This window comes from Oncorhynchus nerka, linkage group LG22, assembly GCF_034236695.1.
Source record: "Oncorhynchus nerka isolate Pitt River linkage group LG22, Oner_Uvic_2.0, whole genome shotgun sequence".
Lineage (NCBI taxonomy): Eukaryota > Metazoa > Chordata > Actinopteri > Salmoniformes > Salmonidae > Oncorhynchus > Oncorhynchus nerka.
Window position 1 is genome coordinate 99,892,854 of NC_088417.1, and position 23,771 is coordinate 99,916,624.

The 23,771-nt window shown below is 50.9% G+C and overlaps 1 protein-coding gene across 1 annotated transcript in view; it reads left to right on the forward strand.

The window, feature by feature from the left end:
- The window catches only part of mbd2 (methyl-CpG binding domain protein 2), a 94,339-nt gene extending 80,403 nt beyond the window's left edge, over window positions 1-13,936 (forward strand). The window contains exon 6 of the mRNA XM_065007656.1: window positions 13,814-13,936. Coding sequence (XP_064863728.1) covers window positions 13,814-13,928 — 115 coding nt within the window. The 3' untranslated portion in view covers window positions 13,929-13,936. The remainder of the gene's footprint in view (window positions 1-13,813) is intronic.
- Window positions 13,937-23,771: the final 9,835 nt, after the last annotated feature.

Consider the following 23,771-nt stretch of genomic DNA (forward strand, 5'->3'; position numbering starts at 1 on the left):
AGATTCTAGAATATAGACCCAAAGATTCTAGAATATAGACCCAAAGATTCTTGAACACAGACCCAAAGATTCTAGAACATAGACCCAAAGATTCTAGAACATTGTGTCTGTGAAGTCCTGCAGGACTCATAATAGTGAAGGTGAGCTGAGGGCTCTCAATGGAGAGAGTGTTTTAACAAATTCTTTATCACAAACAACATATAGATCGCGTCTGAAATTGGTACCCTTTTCCCTTTGTAGTGTGGACTACTTTTGACCAGAGATAGTGACCTTTACCTTGAAATTTGTTCTCAGTGCAGATTTACTTTGAGTCTCGGTGAAGTAGAAATGATTGCTGCCTTCCCTTGGTATGGAAACACATTCTCTGCTATACACTAGGTGACATGGTTCAGAGAGAAGGAGTGGATGAAGACTATCAGACTCCATTTCTTCTGGCGTCATCTGTAGGAATCTGTCTCTTGTCACCAGGCAATCAGCCAGCCAGTCAGTCAGTCAGTCACCAGCCAGCCAGTCAGTCAGTCAGTCAGTCAGTCAGTCACCAGCCGGCCAGTCAGTCAGCCAGCCAGTCACCAGCCAGCCAGTCAGTCACCAGCTAGCCGGTCAGTCAGTCACCAGCCGGCCAGCTAGTCACCAGCCAGCCAGTCACCAGCCAGCCAGCCAGTCAGTCACCAGCCAGTCAGTCACCAGCCAGCCGGCCAGTCACCAGTCAGCCAGCCAGCCAGTCACCAGCCGGCCAGCCAGTCACCAGCCAGCCGGTCAGTTAGCCAGCCAGCCAGCCAGTCACCAGCCGGCCAGCCAGTCACCAGCCAGCCGGTCAGCCGGTCAGTCAGTCACCAGCCGGCCAGTCAGTCACCAGCCAGCCAGTCACCAGCCAACCAGCCAGCCAGTCACTAGCCAGCCAGCCAGTCATTCACTAGCCAGCCAGCCAGCCAGTCACCAGCCAGTCACCAGCCAGCCAGTCACCAGCCAGCCAGCCAGTCACCAGCGAGCCAGTCAGCCAGTCAGTCACCAGCCAGCCAGCCAGTCAGTCACCAGCCAGTCAGCCAGCCAGTCAGTCACCAGCCAGCCAGCCAGTCAGTCACCAGCCAGCCAGCCAGTCAGTCACCAGCTAGCCAGTCAGTCACCAGCCAGCCAGCCAGTCAGTCACCAGCTAGCCAGTCAGTCACCAGCCAGCCAGCCAGTCAGTCACCAGCTAGCCAGTCAGTCACCAGCTAGCCAGTCAGTCACCAGCCAGCCAGCCAGCCAGTCAGTCACCAGCCAGTCAGTCACCAGCCAGCCAGTCAGTCACCAGCCAGCCAGTCAGTCACCAGCCAGTCATTCAGTCACCAGTCACTTAGTCATATCTGTTGGAACTATAAGGCATGAAACACCTTTCACTACTTTTCACCAGAGCCCTCCTCTCCCTTCATGGCTCTTATGAGGGCAGTGTTAATCCTGTAGATGGCAGTGTATACAAAGGCATGATGGCACACTGAGCTGAGCTCCGATAACCAGCTCTCTATGGGTTATTATGGGAGGAGAGGAGAGAGGAGGTGAGAGGGAGAATAAGACTGGAGAGAGGGAGAGGACAGGAGAGAGGAGGGGGAGGAGGTGAGAGGGAGAATAGGACTGGAGAGAGGGAGAGGAGAGAGGAGGGGGAGGAGGTGAGAGGGAGAATAGGACTGGAGAAAGGGAGAGGACAGGAGAGAGGGAGAGGAGGGGAGGAGGTGAGAGGGAGAATAGGACTGGAGAAAGGGAGAGGAGAGCGGAGGGGAGGAGGTGAGAGGGAGAATAGGACTGGAGAAAGGGAGAGGACAGGAGAGAGGGAGAGGAGAGAGGAGGGGAGGAGGTGAGAGGGAGAATAGGACTGGAGAAAGGGAGAGGACAGGAGAGAGGGAGAGGAGAGAGGAGGGGGAGGAGGTGAGAGGGAGAATAGGACTGGAGAAAGGGAGAGGACAGGAGAGAGGAGGGGGAGGAGGTGAGAGGGAGAATAGGACTGGAGAAAGGGAGAGGACAGGAGAGAGGAGGGGGAGGAGGTGAGAGGGAGAATAGGACTGGAGAGAGGAGAGAGGAGGGGGAGGAGGTGAGAGGGAGAATAGGACTGGAGAGAGGAGAGAGGACGGGGAGGAGGTGAGAGGGAGAATAGGACTGGAGAGAGGAGAGAGGAGGGGAGGAGGTGAGAGGGAGAATAGGACTGGAGAGAGGAGAGAGGAGGGGAGGAGGTGAGAGGGAGAATAGGACTGGAGAGAGGGGAGGAGGTGAGAGGGAGAATAGGACTGGAGAGAGGGAGAGGACAGGAGAGAGGGAGAGGAGAGAGGAGGGGGAGGAGGTGAGAGGGAGAATAGGACTGGAGAGAGGGAGAGGAGAGGAAGAAGAATAGTGGAGAGGAAAGAGGGAGGGAGAGAGAAGAGGTGTGGAATGGATCCTTGATACCATAGAATGAGAGAAGACAGATCATCCCATGGAATGAAAGAAGACAGATCATCCCATAGAATGAGAGAAGACAGATCATCCCATGGAATGATAGAAGACAGATCATCCCATGGAATGATAGAAGACAGATCATCCCATAGAATGAGAGAAGACAGATCATCCCATAGAATGAGAGAAGACAGATCATCCCATAGAATGAAAGAAGACAGATCATCCCATGGAATGATAGAAGACAGATCATCCCATAGAATGAAAGAAGACAGATCATCCCATGGAATGATAGAAGACAGATCATCCCATAGAATGAAAGAAGACAGATCATCCCATAGAATGAGAGAAGACAGATCATCCCATACAGATCATCCCATAGAATGAGAGAAGACAGATCATCCCATAGAATGAAAGAAGACAGATCATCCCATAGAATGAAAGAAGACAGATCATCCCATAGAATGAGAGAAGACAGATCTGACTGGTTAGCTATTGATTCGTGCTGACTCTACCTGTGCTGACTCTACCTGTGCTGACTCTACCTGCGCTGACTCTACCTGCGCTGACTCTACCTGCGCTGACTCTACCTGCGCTGACTCTACCTGCGCTGACTCTACCTGCGCTGACTCTACCTGCGCTGACTCTACCTGCGCGGACTCTACCTGCGCGGACTCTACCTGCGCTGACTCTACCTGCGCTGACTCTACCTGCGCTGACTCTACCTGCGCTGACTCTACCTGCGCTGACTCTGCATGCGCTGACTCTACCTGCGCTGACTCTACCTGCGCTGACTCTACCTGCGCTGACTCTCCTTGCGCTGACTCTCCTTGCGCTGACTCTCCTTGCGCTGACTCTCCTTGCGCTGACTCTACCTGCGCTGACTCTACCTGCGCTGACCCTACCTGCGCTGACCCTACCTGCGCTGACTCTACCTGCGCTGACTCTACCTGCGCTGACTCTACCTGCGCTGACCCTACCTGCGCTGACCCTACCTGCGCTGACTCTACCTGTGCGGACTCTACCTGTGCGGACTCTACCTGTGCTGACTCTCCCTGTGCTGACTCTACCTGTGCTGACTCTACCTGTGCTGACCGTACCTGCGCTGACCCTACCTGCGCTGACCCTACCTGCGCTGACCCTACCTGCGCTGACTCTACCTGCGCTGACTCTACCTGCGCTGACTCTACCTGCGCTGACCCTACCTGCGCTGACCCTACCTGCGCTGACCCTACCTGCGCTGACCCTACCTGCGCTGACCCTACCTGCGCTGACTCTACCTGCGCTGACTCTACCTGCGCTGACCCTACCTGCGCTGACCCTACCTGCGCTGACCCTACCTGCGCTGACCCTACCTGCGCTGACCCTACCTGTGCTGACTCTACCTGTACATATGGATTTGAGTGAAAAGTATTTGAATAAATATGAAAAGGTGAATGTAAGAAGCGTTCATCATTTCAAATAGACTCCATGTCATATTAAACAGCATATAAACACTCTGAATAGACTACATGTCATATTAATCATCATATATACACCCCAACTAGGTCAGGAGACAGACAGGGAGTCGAAGAAGGAAAATGTATTATGTAGTCTATATGATTTGTTATTTCAAGGATATAGCCTACAAAGAAACACGGTACATTCGGAAAGTATTCAGACCCCAACATTTTGTTACATTACAGCCTTATTCTAAAATGTATTAAATATTTGTTTTTTTCTCATCAATCTACATACAATACCCCATAATGACTTATTTACATAAGTATTCAGACCCATTGGTATGAGACTCGAAATTGAGCCCAGGTGCATCCTGTTTCCAATGATCATCCTTGAGATGTTTCTACAACATGATTGGAGTCCACCTGTGGTAAATTCAATGAATTGTCCTTTGGAAAGCCACACACCTGTCTATATAAAAAGGTCCCACAGTTAACAGTGCATGTCAGAGCATAAACAAAGCAATGAGATCGAATAAAATGTCTGTAGAGCTCCGAGACAGAAGTGTGTCGAGGCACAGATCTGGGGAAGGGTACCAAAACATTTCTGCAGCATTGAAGGTCCCCAAGAACACAGCGGCCTCCATCATTCTTAATGGAAGAAGTTTGGAACCACTATGACTCTTCCTAGAGAACCCGATGGTCACTCTGACAGAGCTCCGGAGTTCCTCTGTGGAGATGGGAGAAACTTCCAGAAGGACAAACATCTCAGGCCTTTATGGTAGAGTGGGCAGACAGAATCCACTCCTCATTAAAAAGCACATGACAGCCCGCTTGGAGTTTGTCGAAAGGAACCTAAAAGACACAAGATTCTCTGGTCTGATGAAACCATGATTGAACTCTTTGGCCTGAATGCCAAGCTTCACGTCTGGAGGAAACCTGGCACCATCCCTACGGTGAAGCATGGTGGTGGCAGCATAATGCTGTGGGGATGTTTTTCAGCGGCAGGGAATGGGAGACTAGTCAGGATAGAGGGTAAGATGATTGGAGCAAAGTACAGAGAGATCCTTGATGAAAACCTCCTCCAGAGCGCTCCGGAGTGGTATTGCTGTAAGATGTGATTTATAAAATGTTTTATACGGTCTTTTAAAACCGTCTTATTTTGGGTTATAAATAAGTATTTCTTATTTATTTATTTATTATGTTCAACTTGTTTTAAATCCTTCACTATTTCATCAGGGCTCTCTCTAGGTTTAGTGTTCCGCATAACAAACACATCATGTGTGGGGATTAGTGGTTACCTTGTTCTATTAGGTGACCAGGGGGATGGCTCTACTTTTTCATACCAGACTTCAGAATATTGTTTGTTTATGTTTTTTTTTATTCTTCAACTTTTTATTTTATTTACTAATTTGAAAAGTGTTTAATGGATTAGTTGTTAATGTAATCTGGCATCTATCCCTTTCCCACCTGGTTGACTTTACATGGCTAGGTCTAATATCATGAGAGGGACAGCTGGTTGACTTTACATGGCTAGGTCTAATATCATGAGAGGGACAACTGGTTGACTTTACATGGCTAGGTCTAATATCATGAGAGGGACAACTGGTTGACTTTACATGGCTAGGTCTAATATCATGAGAGGGACAGCTGGTTGACTTTACATGGCTAATATCATGAGGGACAGCTGGTTGACTTTACATGGCTAATATCATGAGAGGGACAGCTGGTTGACTTTACATGGCTAATATGATGAGGGACAGCTGGTTGACTTTACATGGCTAATATCATGAGGGACAGCTGGTTGACTTTACATGGCTAATATCATGAGAGGGACAGCTGGTTGACTTTACATGGCTAATATCATGAGAGGGACAGCTGGTTGACTTTACGTGGCTAATATCATGAGGGACAGCTGGTTGACTTTACATGGCTAATATCATGAGGGACAGCTGGTTGACTTTACATGGCTAAGTCTAATATCATGAGAGGGACAGCTGGTTGACTTTACATGGCTAGGTCTAATATCATGAGAGGGACAGCTGGTTGACTTTACATGGCTAGGTCTAATATCATGAGAGGGACAGCTGGTTGACTTTACATGGCTAGGTCTAATATCATGAGGGACAGCTGGTTGACTTTACATGGCTAGGTCTAATATCATGAGGGACAGCTGGTTGACTTTACATGGCTAGGTCTAATATCATGAGGGACAGCTGGTTGACTTTACATGGCTAATATCATGAGAGGGACAGCTGGTTGACTTTACATGACTAGGTCTAATATCATGAGAGGGACAGCTGGTTGACTTTACATGGCTAGGTCTAATATCATGAGGGACAGCTGGTTGACTTTACATGGCTAGGTCTAATATCATGAGAAGGACAGCTGGTTGACTTTACATGGCTAATATCATGAGAGGGACACCTGGTTGACTTTACATGGCTAGGTCTAATATCATGAGGGACAGCTGGTTGACTTTACATGGCTAGGTCTAATATCATGAGAGGGACAGCTGGTTGACTTTACATGGCTAGGTCTAATATCATGAGAGGGACAGCTGGTTGCTCGGTCACTTTCACTAGCTGAAATGTTAAATCTTTAAATCGCCCAGTAAACCATAAAAGGGCCCTTTCTCATTTAAATCACCTTAAAGTAGACGTCTCCTTTCTTCAGGACGCACGGCTCGGCACTTTAGACCGCAGGAGGGTGGATCGGTCAATCATATCATTCCAATTTTCATTCTGAGACTAGAGGAGCAGCCATTTTAATAAGTAAGAACATACCGTTCTCAATGTCAAATGTAGAGGCAGACTCAGCAGGCCATTTCATTTAATGTAGTAGGAAGACTGTATAATACACCCTGTTATCTTGGCTAACATTTATGCAACACATTTGTATAACAGTTCATTCTTCACAAATGTATTTTCTCGATGACCAAATATGGACACACACCTACCTAATACTAGGTGGTGATATGAATTGTGTACTGTCGCCCAGTCCGGATCGTAGCTCTCCTAAGGGTATCATCTTCATCAAAGACAGTATCCACAATTCAGCTTTAGCTTAAGACATATCTGATGCGTGGCGTTTCCACACCTGTGGAGTATTATGTTTCGCCAGTTCACAAGACCTTCTCACATATAGTCTACTTTTTTATACGACAATAGATTTCTGCCACTTATCACGGAGTGTGATTACCAAGCTATAGTCTTTTTGGATCATTTTCCTCTATGAAACTACTTGTTGCAAATACACAGCCTAATTATTGCCCTGGGTGTCTTAAATCACTCCTGCTATCAGAAGAAACCTTTGTTGCTTTTATGTCATTTCAAATGGATCTATTTCTCTTATTTCAACCCCCTCCAACAGTATGGGAATCAATGAAGGCTTATTTTAAGGGAACACATTATTTTGTACAGAGCAAGATTAAGTGTAATATTCAACGCTGAGGGGTACATACAAATCAAATCTTGGATTTGGTTATCGCATATTTACACTCTTCATCTGCAGATTTACTAAAACAACATTTGACACATCAGACAGAGTTTGATCTTCTTCTTTCAACTCGACGAGCTGAACTTCGAATGAGAAAATCTCCATACGAAAATGATGAATACGGAGCGAAATCAGGGGGGAAGGCACCCTGAGATCACTGACGAGCTGGGTAACACACGTATTGATGATATAGAGGTCGATTCATGCGTTCATAACTTTTACTCACGATTATACACTTCGGAGTCCGCTGGTAAATGCCACCTTACTCCACACCTTCTTTGAGAACTTAGATGTTCCTACAGTTGAACCTGAGATAGCTGCTGAATTAGAATAACAGTTCTCTGTAGAAGAGTTTGTGTTGGTAATTAAATCTATGCAGTGTGGTAAATCCCCCTGGACCCGAAGGATTTATGAGCAAATTCTAATAAATCAACTCTCTCCTCTCTTGTTTTCCGTATTTGAGGAATCATTCTCCACAAACTCTTTACCCTCAAGAAATGAGACAAAAATGTATTTCACTTATTCTGAAAAAGGTAGATAAGAACCTCTTGAGTGTGGTTCATATATAGGCCAACTTCTTTACTGATTTGTGATGGTAAAGATACTTTCTAAGATGATTGCCTATTGTTTTGAGTCAGTCCTTCACTCCATTATCTCTACAGATCAAACATTTTGAGTCAGTTCTTCCCTCCATTATCTCTACAGATCAAACATTTTGAGTCAGTCCTTCCCTCCATGATCTCTACAGATCAAACTGGTTTTGAGTCGGTCCTTCCCCCCATTATCTCTACACATCAAACATTTTGAGTCAGTCTTTCCCTCCATTATCTCTACAGATCAAACTGGTTTTGAGTCAGTCCTTCCCTCCATTATCTCTACAGATCAAGCTGGGTTTGAGTCAGTCATTCCCTCCATTATCTCTGCAGATCAAGCTGGTTTTGAGTCGGTCCTTCCCTCCATTATCTCTACAGATCAAACATTTTGAGTCAGTTCTTCCCGCTCCATTATCTCTACAGATCAAACATTTTGAGTCAGTCCTTCCCTCCATTATCTCTACAGATCAAACTGGTTTTGAGTCGGTCCTTCCCCCCATTATCTCTACACATCAAACATTTTGAGTCAGTCATTCCCTCCATTATCTCTACAGATAAAACTGGGTTTGAGTCAGTCCTTCCCTTCATTATCTCTACAGATCAAGCTGGGTTTGAGTCAGTCATTCCCTCCATTATCTCTACAGATCAAGCTGGTTTTGAGTCAGTCCTTCCCTCCATTATCTCTACAGATCAAACATTTTGAGTCAGTCCTTCCCTCCATTATCTCTACAGATCAAACTGGTTTTGAGTCAGTCATTCCCTCCATTATCTCCACAGATCAAGCTGGGGTTGAGTCAGTCATTCCCTCCATTATCTCTACAGATCAAGCTGGGTTTGAGTCAGTCATTCCCTCCATTATCTCTACAGATCAAACATTTTGAGTCAGTCATTCCCTCCATTATCTCTACAGATCAAACTGGTTTTGAGTCAGTCCTTCCCTCCATTATCTCTATAGATCAAACTGGTTTCATAAAAAACAATCGTCATTCTTTTTTTCAACATCAGATGTCTTTATAAGCCCTCTTCATCGGACAATCCAGAGATTTTGTTATCACTTGATGCTGAGAATCCAGAGATATTGTTATCACTTGATGCTGAGAATCCAGAGATATTGTTATCACTTGATGCTGAGAATTTGATGCCGTTTGATCGGGTAGATTGGGATTGATCTATTTTATACTCTCAAACAATTTGGATTCGGTCCCAATTTTATGTCCTGGATCAAAAATCCTTTACTCCTCCCCTATGATTGCAATGCGCACAAATAATAACTTTCCATCTTATTTCCAACTTCAACGTGGGACAAGACAGGGTTGTCCTCTGTCCCCTCAGCTGTTTGCCATGGCAATTGAGAACAACACCACTATCAAAGGTATTCGAAAGAGGGGGCTTAGAGCATGACGTCTCACTATGCGGATGACAGCAGGGTAGCCTAGTGGTTAGAGCGTTGGACTAGTAACCGGAAGGTTGCAAGTTCAAACCCCCGAGCCGACAAGGTACAAATCTGTCGTTCTGCCCCTGAACAGGCAGTTAACCCACTGTTCCTAGGCCGTTATTGAAAATAAGAATTTGTTCTTAACTGACTTGCCTGGTTAAATAAAGGTAAAATATATTTTTTTTAAAACATACTATTATATATGTCTGACCCTTTAACTGGTCTTCCAAAGATCCAGGTTCTACTAAAGACAGTTGGTAAAATATCTGGGTTGAAGGTTCATCTGCAAAAAAAGTGAATTGATGCCTATTCATCTTTCTTACACGCAAACTTTTTGTTGGTCATGTGCCTTTCTGAGTGACTTGGCAGAGTGACTTGGCAGCGTGACTTGGCAGAGTGACTTGGCAGAGTGACTTGGCGGCAGAGTGACTTGGCGGCAGAGTGACTTGGCGGCAGAGTGACTTGGCGGCAGAGTGACTTGGCAGCAGAGTGACTTGGCAGCGTGACTTGGCAGAGTGACTTGGCAGAGTGACTTGGCAGAGTGACTTGGCAGAGTGACTTGGCAGAGTGACTTGGCGGCAGAGTGACTTGGCGGCAGAGTGACTTGGCGGCAGAGTGACTTGGCAGAGTGACTTGGCAGCGTGACTTGGCAGAGTGACTTGGCGGCAGAGTGACTTGGCGGCAGAGTGACTTGGCGGCAGAGTGACTTGGCAGCGTGACTTGGCAGCGTGACTTGGCAGAGTGACTTGGCGGCAGAGTGACTTGGCGGCAGAGTGACTTGGCGGCAGAGTGACTTGGCGGCAGAGTGACTTGGCAGAGTGACTTGGCAGACATCTATATGTCTAAGACATGCTGTAATTCAATTTAAAATAGTTCTTTGGCTGCATTGGTCAAAGGCACATTTATTGGTTAAGACCAGAAATCGATCCAAATCAAATGTTTTATTTGTCACATACACACGGTTAGCAGATGTTAATGCGAGTGTAGCCAAATGCTTGTGCTTCTAGTTCCGACAATGCAGTAATAACCAACGAGTAATCTAACCTAACAATTCCAAAACTACTACCTTATAGACACAAGTGTAAAGGGATAAAGAATATGTACATAAAGATGTATGAATGAGTGATGGTACATAACGGCATAGGCAAGATGCAGTAGATGGTACCGAGTGCAGTATAAACTTATACATATGAGATGAGTAATGTAGGGTATGTAAACATTATATTAAGTGGCATTGTTTAGTGGCTAGTGATACATTTTTACATCAATTTCCATTATTAAAGTGGCTGGAGTTGAGTCAGTATGTTGGCAGCAGCCACTCAATGTTACTGGTGGCTGTTTAACAGTCTGATGCCCTTGAGATAGAAGCGTTTTTCAGTCTCTCGGTCCCAGCTTTGATGCACCTGTACTGACCTCGCCTTCTGGATGATAGCGGGTGAACAGGCAGTGGCTCGGGTGGTTGTTGTCCTTGATGATCTTTATGGCCTTCCTGGGACATCGGGTGGTGTAGGTGTCCTGGAGGGCAGGTAGTTTGCCCCCGGTGATGCGTTGTGCAGACCTCACAACCCTCTGGAGAGCCTTACGGTTGTGGGCGGAGCAGTTGCCGTACCAGGCGGTGATACAGCCCGACAGGATGCTCTCGATTGTGCATCTGTAGAAGTTTGTGAGTGCTTTTGGTGACAAGCCGAATTTCTTCAGCCTTCTGAGTTTGAAGAAGCGCTGCTGCGCCTTCTTCACAACGCTGTTTGTGTGGGTGGACCAATCCATTTGGTCCGTGATGTGTACGCCGAGGAACTTAAAACTTACTACCCTCTCCACTACTGTCCTGTTGATGTGGGTGGGGGGGTGCTCCCTCTGCTGTTTCCTGAAGTCCACAATCATCTCCTTTGTTTTGTTGACGTTGAGTGTGAGGTTATTTTCCTGACACCACACTCCGAGGGCCCTCACCTCCTCCCTGTAGGCCGTCTCGTTGTTGTTGGTAATCAAGCCTACCACTGTAGTGTCATCAGCAAACTTGATGATTGAGTTGGAGGCGTGCATGGCCACGCAGTCTTGGGTGAACAGGGAGTACAGGAGAGGGCTCAGAACGCACCCTTGTGGGGCCCCAGTGTTGTGGATCAGCGGGGTGGAGATGTTGTTACCTACCCTCACCACCTGGTGGCGGCCCGTCAGGAAGTCCAGTACCCAGTTGCACAGGACGGGGTCGAGACCCAGGGTACTATGAGTTTGGAGGGAACTATGGTGTTAAATGCTGAGCTGTAGTCGATGAACAGCATTCTCACATAGGTATTCCTCTTGTCCAGATGGGATAGGGCAGTGTGCAGTGTGATGGCGATTGCGTCGTCTGTGGACATATTGGGGTGGTAAGCAAATTGGAGTGGGTCTAGGGTGTCAGGTAGGGTGGTGGTGATATGGTCCTTAGTCTCTCAAAGCTCAACGACTAGTCTCTCAAAGCACTTCATGATGACGGAAGTGAGTGCTACGGGGCGGTAGTCGTTTAGCTCAGTTACCTTAGCTTTCTTGGGAACAGGAACAATGGTGGCCCTCTTGAAGCATGTGGGAACAGCAGACTGGGATAAGGATTGATTGAATATGTCCGTAAACACACCAGCCAGCTGGTCTGCGCATGCTCGGAGGACGCGGCTGGGGATGCCGTCTGGGCCTGCAGCCTTGCGAGGGTTAACACGTTTAAATGTTTTACTCACGTCGGCTGCAGTGAAGAAGAGATCGCAGGTTTTGGTAGCGGGCCGTTTCGGTGGCGCTGTATTGTGACCGATGTAAGCAGGCCCCTGCTACCTTACTGCACATGTTTTGGACAAGCCCGAAATTAACAGGAGGCTCCTCTAAACAGTTCTATGGAGTGACACCACAGGAGACCCCTCTAAACAGTTCTATGGAGTGACACCACAGGAGGCCCCTCTAAACAGTTCCTAACCTTTTCCTTTCTGTGTGTGTGTATGTGTGTGTGTGTGTGTTGTGTGTGTGTGTCGGTGTGTGTGTGTGTGTGTGTTTAGTCCTTTCCTCCTCTAATTAAGAAGTGAGGCTCTGTCCTGTAAAGCTGTTTTGACCAGACACCCTGGCTGCTCTATTGTTCCCCACACACACTAACCCAGCCCATACACACTAACCCAGCCCACACACACTAACCCAGCCCACACACACTAACCCAGCCCACACACACTAACCCAGCCCACACACACTAACCCAGCCCACACACACTAACCCAGCCCACACACACTAACCCAGCCCACACACACTCCGCTAACCCAGCCCACACACACTCCGCTAACCCAGCCCACACACACTCCGCTAACCCAGCCCACACACACTAACCCAGCCCACACACACTCCGCTAACCCAGCCCACACACACTCCGCTAACCCAGCCCACACACACTAACCCAGTCCACACACACTAACCCAGCCCACACACACACTAACCAAGCCCATACACACTGACCCAGCCCACACACACACTAACCCAGCCCACACACACTAACCCAGCCCACACACACTAACCCAGCCCACACACACACTAACCCAGCCCACACACACTAACCCAGCCCACACACACTAACCCAGCCCACACACACTAACCCAGCCCTCTCTCTGTGTTCATCCCTAACCCAGCCCACACACTCTAACCCAGCCCACACACACACTAACCCAGCCCACACACTCTAACCCAGCCCACACACACTCCGCTAGCCCAGCCCACACACACACTAACCCAGCCCACACACACTAACCCAGTCCTCTCTCTGTGTTCATCCCTAACCCAGCCCACACACTCTAACCCAGCCCACACACACTCTAACCCAGCCCACACACACACTAACCCAGCCCACACACACACTAACCCAGACCACACACTCTAACCCAGCCCTCTCTCTGTGTTTATCCCTAACCCAGCCCTCTCTCTGTGTTCATCCCTAACCCAGCCCTCTCTCTGTGTTCATCCCTAACCCAGCCCTCTCTCTGTGTTCATCCCTAACCCAGTCATCTCTGTGCCCATCTCCAACCCAGTCTTCTCTGTGTTCATCTCTAACCCAGTCCTCTCTGTGTCCATCCCTAACCCAGTCCTCTCTGTGTCCATCCCTAACCCAGTCATCTCTGTGTGTCCATCCCTAACCCAGTCATCTCTGTGTTCATCCTTAACCCAGTCCTCTGTGTCCATCCCTAACCCAGTCCTCTCTGTGTCCATCCCTAACCCAGTCCTCTCTGTGTCCATCCCTAACCCATTCCTCTCTGTGTCCATCCCTAACCCAGTCCTCTCTGTGTTCATCTCTAACCCAGTCCTCTCTGTGTCCATCCCTAACCCAGCCCGCTCTGTGTCCATCCCTAACCCAGTCCTCTCTGTGTCCATCCCTAACCCAGTCCTCTCTGTGTCCATCCCTAACCCAGTCCTCTCTGTGTCCATCTCTAACCCAGTCCTCTCTGTGTCCACAGGGAACAGGAGCTAAAGGTGATCCAGGCCCGTAGGACTCTGGAGGATGCACTGATGGCAGATGGGTTGGCGCGGACCGTCGAATCCAGCAGAGACTCAGAGGATGAAGCTGCATAGACCAAACATGGTGAGGAGGGGAGGGGTGAGGGGATAACGCTGTGGGGTGAGGGGATAACGCTGTGGGGTGAGGGGATAACGCGGCGGGGCGAGGGGATAACGCTGTGGGGCGAGGGGATAACGCTGTGGGGGTGAGGGGATAACGCTGTGGGGTGAGGGATAACGCTGTGGGCGAGGGGATAACGCGGGGCGGTGAGGGGATAACGCTGTGGGGCGAGGAGATAACGCTGTGGGGCGAGGGACAACGCTGTGGGGCGAGGGGACAACGCTGTGGGGTGAGGGGATAACGCTGTGGGGTGAGGGATAACGCTGTGGGGTGAGGAGATAACGCTGTGGGTGAGGGGATAACGCTGTGGGGTGAGGGGACAACGCTGTGGGCGAGGGGATAACGCTGTGGGCGAGGGGACAACGCTGTGGGGCGAGGGATAACGCTGTGGGGCGAGGGACAACGCTGTGGGGCGAGGGGATAACGCTGAGGGGATAACGCTGTGGGCGAGGAGACAACGCTGTGGGGCGAGGGGATAACGCTGTGGGGCGAGGGGATAACGCTGTGGGGCGAGGGACAACGCTGTGGGGCGCTGTGGGGGGACAACGCTGTGGGGCGAGGGGACAACGCTGTGGGGCGAGGGACAACGCTGTGGGGCGAGGACAACGCTGTGGGTGAGGGGACAACGCTGGGGCGAGGGGACAACGCTGTGGGGTGAGGGGATAACGCTGTGGGGTGAGGGGATAACGCTGTGGGGTGAGGGGATAACGCTGTGGGGTGAGGGGATAACGCTGTGGGGTGAGGGGGACTGGGGAGGTAGATGGATGGGACACCAGGGCTGAGGGGATAACGCTGTGGAGTGAGGGCTGAGGGGATAACGCTGTGGGGTGAGGGGATAACGCTGTGGGGTGAGGGGATAACGCTGTGGGGTGAGGGGATAACGCTGTGGGGTGAGGGGATAACGCTGTGGGGCGAGGAGATAACGCTGTGGGCGGGGACAACGCTGTGGGCGAGGGACAACGCTGTGGGGTGAGGAGATAACGCTGTGGGGTGAGGGATAACGCTGAGGAGATAACGCTGGGGGTGAGGGATAACGCTGTGGGGAGGGGACGCTGTGGGGCGAGGGGATAACGCTGTGGGCGAGGGACAACGCTGTGGGCGAGGGACAACGCTGTGGGCGAGGGGACAACGCTGTGGGCGAGGGGATAACGCTGTGGGGTGAGGGGATAACGCTGTGGGGCGAGGGACAACGCTGTGGGCGAGGGATAACGCTGTGGGCGAGGATAACGCTGTGGGCGAGGGGACAACGCTGTGGGGCGAGGGGACAACGCTGTGGGGCGGGGACGCTGTGGGGGGGACGAGGGGACAACGCTGTGGGGTGAGGGGACAACGCTGGGGGTGAGGGGATAACGCTGGGGGTGAGGGACAACGCTGTGGGGCGAGGGGATAACGCTGTGGGGCGAGGGATAACGCTGTGGGGTGAGGGGATAACGCTGTGGGGTGAGGGGACTGGGGAGGGGGATGGGGACACGCTGAGGGGATGGGGTGAGGGGACAACGCGGTGGGGTGAGGGATAACGCTGTGGGTGAGGGGATAACGCTGTGGGGTGAGGGGATAACGCTGTGGGGTGAGGGGATAACGCTGTGGGGTGAGGGGATGTGGGGCGGGAACGCTGTGGGGCGGGGATAACGCTGTGGGGCGAGGGATAACGCTGTGGGCGGGGGGATAACGCTGTGGGCGGGGATAACGCTGTGGGGGATAACGGGGGACTGTGGGTGAGGGACAACGCTGTGGGGCGAGGGGCTGGGGGCGCAGGGACAACGCTAGGGATGCTGAGGGGATAACGGTGACACGCTGTGGGGCGAGGGGTAACGCGGGAGGGGATAACGCTGGGGGATAACGAGGGGATAACGATGGACAACGCTGGGGGCGAGGGGACAACGCAGGGGACAACGCTGCGGGGCGAGGGGCTGCGGGCGAGGGGATAACGCGGTGGGGCGAGGGGATAGATGGATGGGGGGCGACGCTGTGGGGCGAGGGATAACGCTGTGGGGCGAGGGGATACCGCTGTGGGGCGAGGGGAGGGATAACGCTGTGGGGGGGGACTAGAGGTAGGGATGGGACACCAGGGGTGAGTGGGGAGAGGGATGGGACACCAGGGGTGGGGGGACTGGGAGGTAGATGGATGGGACACCAGGAGTGAGGGGGACTGGGGAGGTAGATGGATGGGACACCAGGAGTGAGGGGGACTGGGGAGGTAGATGGATGGGACACCAGGAGTGAGGGGGACTGGGGAGGTAGATGGATGGGACACCAGGAGTGAGGGGGACTGGGGAGGTAGATGGATGGGACACCAGGAGTGAGGGGGACTGGGGAGGTAGATGGATGGGACACCAGGAGTGAGGGGGACTGGGGAGGTAGATGGATGGGACACCAGGAGTGAGGGGACTGGGGAGGTAGATGGATGGGACTGGGGAGGTAGATGGATGGGACACCAGGAGTGAGGGGGACTGGGGAGGTAGATGGATGGGACACCAGGAGTGAGGGGGGACTGGGAGGTAGATGGATGGGACACCAGGAGTGAGGGATAGATGGTGAGGGGGGGGGACTGGGGAGGTAGATGGATGGGACACCAGGGGTGAGGGGGACTGGGGAGGTAGATGGATAGGACACCAAGAGTGAGGGGAGGGGTGAACGGTGAGGGGGATGGAGGGACACCAAGTGAGGGGACTGGGGAGGTAGATGGATGGGACACCAGGAGTGAGAGGGACTGGGGAGGTAGATGGATGGGACACCAGGGGTGAGAGGGACTGGGGAGGTAGATGGATGGGACACCAGGAGTGAGGGGGACTGGGGAGGTAGATGGATGGGACACCAGGAGTGAGGGGATAACGGTGAGGGGTGAGGGGGACTGGGGAGGTAGATGGATGGGACACCAGGAGTGAGGGGATAACGGTGAGGGGTGAGGGGGACTGGGGAGGTAGATGGATGGGACACCAGGAGTGAGGGCAACCCAAGCCTGGAGTGCAGTGTGCTAAAGTGTGTGTGTGTAAATGCAAAATGTCCTGTCTTTTAAGACAGCTGCTCTCATTAGTGCTGACAGTAGTCATGGATGATGCTGCTCTCTCTCTCTCTTTCTCTCTCTCTGACTCTGACTGAGAAGACACATGACCTGGTAGTAGACCAGTGTCAACATGACTGAGAAGACACATGACCTGGTAGTAGACCAGTGTCAACATGACTGAGAAGACACATGACCTGGTAGTAGACCAGTGTCAACATGACTGAGAAGACACATGACCTGGTAGTAGACCAGTGTCAACATGACTGAGAAGACACATGACCTGGTAGTAGACCAGTGTCAACATGACTGAGAAGACACATTACCTGGTAGTAGACCAGTGTCAACATGACTGAGAAGACACATGACCTGACAAAACAAAACAAGATGGGAAATATTATCAACATTACTTTGCACTTTTCACTGGCTGTCCCTCAGGTTGTGGCAGGAGGACACATATTTTGCTGCCAAAACTGCACAATTTGGCTTTTCACCCAATAAATATTTGATTTTATAGTTTCAAATGCTTTGTATTGAATTATAATTTTGGGAAAGAAATATTCTCTTAGGTCTGAATATTTGTCACAGTGTAATAGGAAATGCAGCTCTGTCTCTACCTCTCCCCTGGAGCAGAGTGAGCACATCCTGTCCTCTCTGGGCAGCCAGGTTTGTCTGTGACGACCGGTCTCTATAGCCAGACTGTCCTCTCTGGGCAGCCAGGTTTGTCTGTGACGACCGGTCTCTATAGCCAGACTGGGCTCACTGAGTCTGGTCAATGTTTTCCTCAGTTTTCTATCAGTCACAGTGGTCAGATAGTCTGCCACCATGTACTGTCTGTTTAGAGCCAAATAGCATTGAAGTTTATTTAGATTTTTTGTGGTGTCTTTCCAATAGGTGGTATATTTTCATTATTGTTTTGTGATGATTTGGTTGGGCCAGATTTTCTGAGTGCTGTCCTGAGGCTCTATGGGGTTGGTTTGGGTTGGTGAGAACCAGCTGGCTGGGCCCTGAGGCCAGCTGGATGAGTGCTGTCCTGAGGCTCTATGGGGTTGGTTTGGGTTGGTGAACTGAGCCTCAGAACCAGCTGGCTGAGTGCTGTCCTGAGGCTCTATGGGGTTGGTTTGGGTTGGTGAACTGAGCCTCAGAACCAGCTGGCTGAGTGCTGTCCTGAGGCTCTATGGGGTTGGTTTGGGTTAGTGAACTGAGCCTCAGAACCAGCTGGCTGAGTGCTGTCCTGAGGCTCTATGGGGTTGGTTTGGGTTGGTGAACTGAGCCTCAGAACCAGCTGCCTGAGTGCTGTCCTGAGGCTCTATGGGGTTGGTTTGGGTTAGTGAACTGAGCCTCAGAACCAGCTGGCTGAGTGCTGTCCTGAGGCTCTATGGGGTTGGTTTGGGTTGGTGAACTGAGCCTCAGAACCAGCTGGCTGAGTGCTGTCCTGAGGCTCTATGGGGTTGGTTTGGGTTGGTGAACTGAGCCTCAGAACCAGCTGGCTGAGTGCCTGTCCTGAGCCTCAGAACCAGCTGGCTGAGTGCTGTCCTGAGGCTCTATGGGGTTGGTTTGGGTTGGTGAACTGAGCCTCAGAACCAGCTGGCTGAGTGCTGTCCTGAGGCTCTATGGGGTTGGTTTGAGGCTTAGTGAACTGAGCCTCAGAACCAGCTGGCTGAGTGCTGTCCTGAGGCTCCTCAGAACCAGGTGGGGTTGGTTTGGGGTTGGTTTGGGTTGAACTGAGCCTCAGAACCAGCTGGCTGAGTGCTGTCCTGAGGCTCTATGGGGTTGGTTTGGGTTGAGCCTCAGAACCAGCTGGCTGAGTGATGTCCTGAGGCTCTATGAACCAGCCAACTGGCTGAGTGCTGTCCTGAGGCTCTATGGGGTTGGTTTGGGTTGGTGAACTGAGCCTCAGAACCAGCTGGCTGAGTGCTGTCCTGAGGCTCTATGGGGTTGGTTTGGGTTAGTGAACTGAGCCTCAGAACCAGGCTGGCTGAGGCTCTATGGGGTTGGTTTGGGTTGGTGAACTGAGCCCAGAACCAACTGGCTGAGGCTGAGGCTCTATGGGGTTGGTTTGGGTTGGTGAACTGAGCCTCAGAACCAACTGGCTGAGTGCTGTCCTGAGGCTCTATGGGGTTGGTTTGGGTTTGTGAACTGAGCCTCAGAACCAGCTGGCTGAGTGCTGTCCTGAGGCTCTATGGGGTTGGTTTGGGTTGGTGAACTGAGCCTCAGAACCAGCTGGCTGAGGGGACTCTTCTCTTGTTTCATCTCTTGACATTGTAGAGCTGTGTTACTGTTTTTAGATGGTTGTCAAATTTGATGGCTAAAAATTGAGCCAGATTCTAATTGGAATTTCGATTTTGATGTTCCTTTTAATGGCATAGAATGCTCTTCTTGCTTGGTCTCTCAGCTCATTTACAGCCATGTGAAAGCTACCTGTGTTGCTGATATTTAGTCCTTAGATATGTGTAGTTATTGGTGTCTTCTAATAGAACTGTGTCCAAATAGAATTTATATTTGTCATCCTGATTTACGGACCTTTTTTTGAATATCATTATATTTGTTTGTTTTTAGATTAACGGTCAGAACCCAGGTCTGACAGAACCTGTGGTTAACGGTCAGAACCCAGGTCTGACAGAACCTGTGGTTAACGGTCTGACAGAACCTGTGGTTAACGGTCTGACAGAACCTGTGGTTAACGGTCAGACAGAACAGAACCTGTGGTTAACGGTCAGAACCCAGGTGACAGAACCTGTGGTTAACGGTCAGAGTCCAGGTCTGACAGAACCTGTGGTTAACGGTCTGACAGAACCTGTGGTTAACGGTCTGACAGAACCTGTGGTTAACGGTCTGACAGAACCTGTGGTTAACGGTCTGACAGAACCTGTGGTTAACGGTCTGACAGAACCTGTGGTTAACACAGAACCTGTTAACTCTGACAGAACCTGTGGTTAACGGGTCTGACAGAACCTGTCAGAGTCCAGGTCTGACAGAACCTGTGGTTAACGGTCAGAACCTGTCCAGGTCTGACAGAACCTGTGGTTAACGGTCTGACAGAACCTGTGGTTAACGGTTAAGAACCTGGTTAACGGTCCAGACAGGTCTGAAACCTGTGGTTAACGGTCTGACAGAACCTGTGGTTAACGGTCAGAACCCAGGTCTGACAGAACCTGTGGTTAACGGTCAGAGTCCAGGTCTGACAGAACCTGTGGTTAACGGTCAGAACCTGTGGTTAGGTCTGACAGAACCTGTGGTTAACGGTCTGACAGAACCTGTTAACGGTTAACAGAACCTGTCGGTCTGACAGAACCTGTGGTTAACGGTCTGACAGAACCTGTGGTTAACGGTCAGACAGAACCTGTGGTTAACGGTCAGAGCCTGACAGAACCTGTCTCTGACAGAACCTGTGGTTAACGGTCACAGAACCTGTCCAGAACCTGTCGGTCAGACAGAACCTGTGGAACCTTAACGGTCAGAGAACCTCCAGGTCTGACAGAACCTGTGGTTAACGGTCTGACAGAACCTGTGGTTAACGGTCTGACAGAACCTGTGGTTAACGGTCAGACAGAACCTGTGGTTAACGGTCTGACAGAACCTGTGGTTAACGGTCTGACAGAACCTGTGGTTAGACAGAACCTGTGGTTAACGGTCAGAACCAGGTCTGACAGAACCTGTGGTTAACGGTGTGGTTAACGACAGAACCTGTGGTTAACGGTCAGAACCTGTGGTTAACGGTCAGAGCCCAGGTCTGACAGAACTGTGGTTAACGGTCTGACAGAACCTGTGTTAACGGTCACAGAGTCCAGGTCTGACAGAACCTGTGGCCCAGGTTAACTGTGTTAACGGTCAGAGTCCAGGTCTGACAGAACCTGTGGTTAACGGTCAGACAGAACCTGTGGTTAACGGTCAGAACTGACCAGGTCTGACAGAACCTGTGGTTAACGGTCAGAGCCCAGGTGACAGAACCAGGTCTGACAGAACCTGTGGTTAACGGTCAGAGCCCAGGTCTGACAGAACCTGTGGTTAACGGTCAGAGTCCAGGTCTGACAGAACCTGTGGTTAACGGTCTGACAGAACCTGTGGTTAACGGTCAGACAAGAACCTTAACGGCAGAGTCCGACAGAACCTGGTTAACGGTCAGAACCCAGAACCTGTGGTTAACGGGTCAGACAGAACCTGTGGTTAACGGTCTGACAGAACCTGTGGTTAACGGTCAGACAGAACCTGTGGTTACAGAACCTGTGGTTAACGGTCAGACAGAACCTGTGGTTAACGGTCAGAACCTGACAGAACCTGTGGTTAACGGTCTGACAGAACCTGTGGTTAACGGTCTGACAGAACCTGTGGTTAACGGTCAGAGTCCAGGTCTGACAGAACCTGTGGTTAACGGTCAGAGTCCAGGTCTGACAGAACCTGTGGTTAACGGTCAGAGTCCAGGTCTGACAGAACCTGTGGTTAACGGTCAGAGTCCAGGTCTGACAGAACCTGTGGTTAACGGTCTGACAGAACCTGTGGTTAACGGTCAGACAGAACCTGTGGTTAACGGTCAGACAGAACCTGTGGTTAACGGTCAGACAGAACCTCCAGGTCTGACAGAACCTGTGGTTAACGGTCGACAGAACCACGGTCTGACAGAACCTGTGGTTAACGGTCAGACAGAACCTGTGGTTAACGGTCTGACAGAACCTGTGGTTAACGGTCTGACAGAACCTGTGGTTAACGGTCTGACAGAACCTGTGGTTAACGGTCTGACAGAACCTGTGGTTAACGGTCTGACAGAACCTGTGGTTAACGGTCAGAGTCCAGGTCTGACAGAACCTGTGGTTAACGGTCTGACAGAACCTGTGGTTAACGGTCTGACAGAACCTGTGGTTAACGGTCTGACAGAACCTGTGGTTAACGGTCAGAACCCAGGTCTGACAGAACCTGTGGTTAACGGTCTGACAGAACCTGTGGTTAACGGTCTGAGCCCAGGTCTGACAGAACCTGTGGTTAACGGTCAGAACCCAGGTCTGACAGAACCTGTGGTTAACGGTCTGAGCCCAGGTCTGACAGAACCTGTGGTTAACGGTCAGAGTCCAGGTCTGACAGAACCTGTGGTTAACGGTCAGAACCCAGGTCTGACAGAACCTGTGGTTAACGGTCTGACAGAACCTGTGGTTAACGGTCTGACAGAACCTGTGTAACGGTCTGAGTCCAGGTCTGACAGAACCTGTGGTTAACGGTCAGAGTCCAGGTCTGACAGAACCTGTGGTTAACGGTCAGAGTCCAGGTCTGACAGAACCTGTGGTTAACGGTCAGAACCCAGGTCGGTCTGACAGAACCTGTGGTTAACGGAACCTGAACCCCTGTGGTTAGGTCTGACAGAACCTGTGGTTAACGGTCTGACAGAACCTGTGGTTAACGGTCTGAGTCCAGGTCTGACAGAACCTGTGGTTAACGGTCAGAGTCCAGGTCTGACAGAACCTGTGGTTAACGGTCTGACAGAACCTGTGGTTAACGGTCTGACAGAACCTGTGGTTAACGGTCTGAGTCCAGGTCTGACAGAACCTGTGGTTAACGGTCAGAGTCCAGGTCTAACAGAACCTGTGGTTAACGGTCTGACAGAACCTGTGGTTAACCCAGGTCCTGTGGTGACAGAACCTGTGGTTAACGGTCAGACAGAACCTGTGGTTAACGGTCTGACAGAACCTGTGGTTAACGGTCTGACAGAACCTGTGGTTAACGGTCTGACAGAACCTGTGGTTAACGGTCAGACAGAACCTGTGGTTAACGGTCAGAACCCAGGTCTGACAGAACCTGTGGTTAACGGTCTGACAGAACCTGTGGTTAACGGTCAGACAGAACCTGTGGTTAACGGTCAGACAGAACCAGACAGAACCTGTGGTTAACGGAACCTGTGGTTAGCAGGTCTGACAGAACCTGTGGTTAGAACCTGACAGAACCTGGTTAACGGTCAGACAGAACCTGTGGTTAACGGTCCAGACAGAACCTGTGGTTAACGGTCAGAACTGACAGAACCTGTGGTTAGGTCCAGAGTCCAGGTCTGACAGAACCTGTGGTTAACGGTCTGACAGAACCTGTGGTTAACGGTCAGTCAGACAGAACCTGTGGTTAACGGTCAGACCCAGGTCAACAGAACCTGTGGTTAACGGTCAGACAGGTCTGACAGAACCTGTGGTTAACGGTCAGAGCCCGGTCAGGTCAGACAGAACCTGTGGTTAACGGTCTGACAGAACCTGACAGAACCTGGTTAACGGTCAAACAGAACCTGTGGTTAACGGTCTGACAGAACCTGTGGTTAACGGTCTGACAGAACCTGTGGTTAACGGTCTGACAGAACCTGTGGTTAACGGTGGTTAACGACAGAACCTGTGGTTAACGGTCAGAGCCCAGGTCAGACAGAACCTGTGGTTAACGGTCAGAGCCCAGGTCTGACAGAACCTGTGGTTAACGGTCAGAGAACCTGTAGGTCTGACAGAACCTGTGGTTAACGGTCAGAGCCCAGGTCTGACAGAACCTGTGGTTAACGGTCAGAACCTGTGGTTAGGTCTGACAAAACCTGTGGTTAGGGTCTGACAGAACCTGTGGTTAACGGTCAGAACCCAGGTCTGTGGTTACAGAACCTGTGGTTAACGGTCCAGGTCGAGAGTCCAGGTCCAGGTCTGACAGAACCTGTGGTTAACGGTCAGAACCCAGGTCTGACAGAACCTGTGGTTAACGGTCAGAGTCTGACAGGTCTGGTCTGACAGAACCTGTGGTTAACGGTCAGAACCCAGGTCTGACAGAACCTGTGGTTAACGGTCAGACA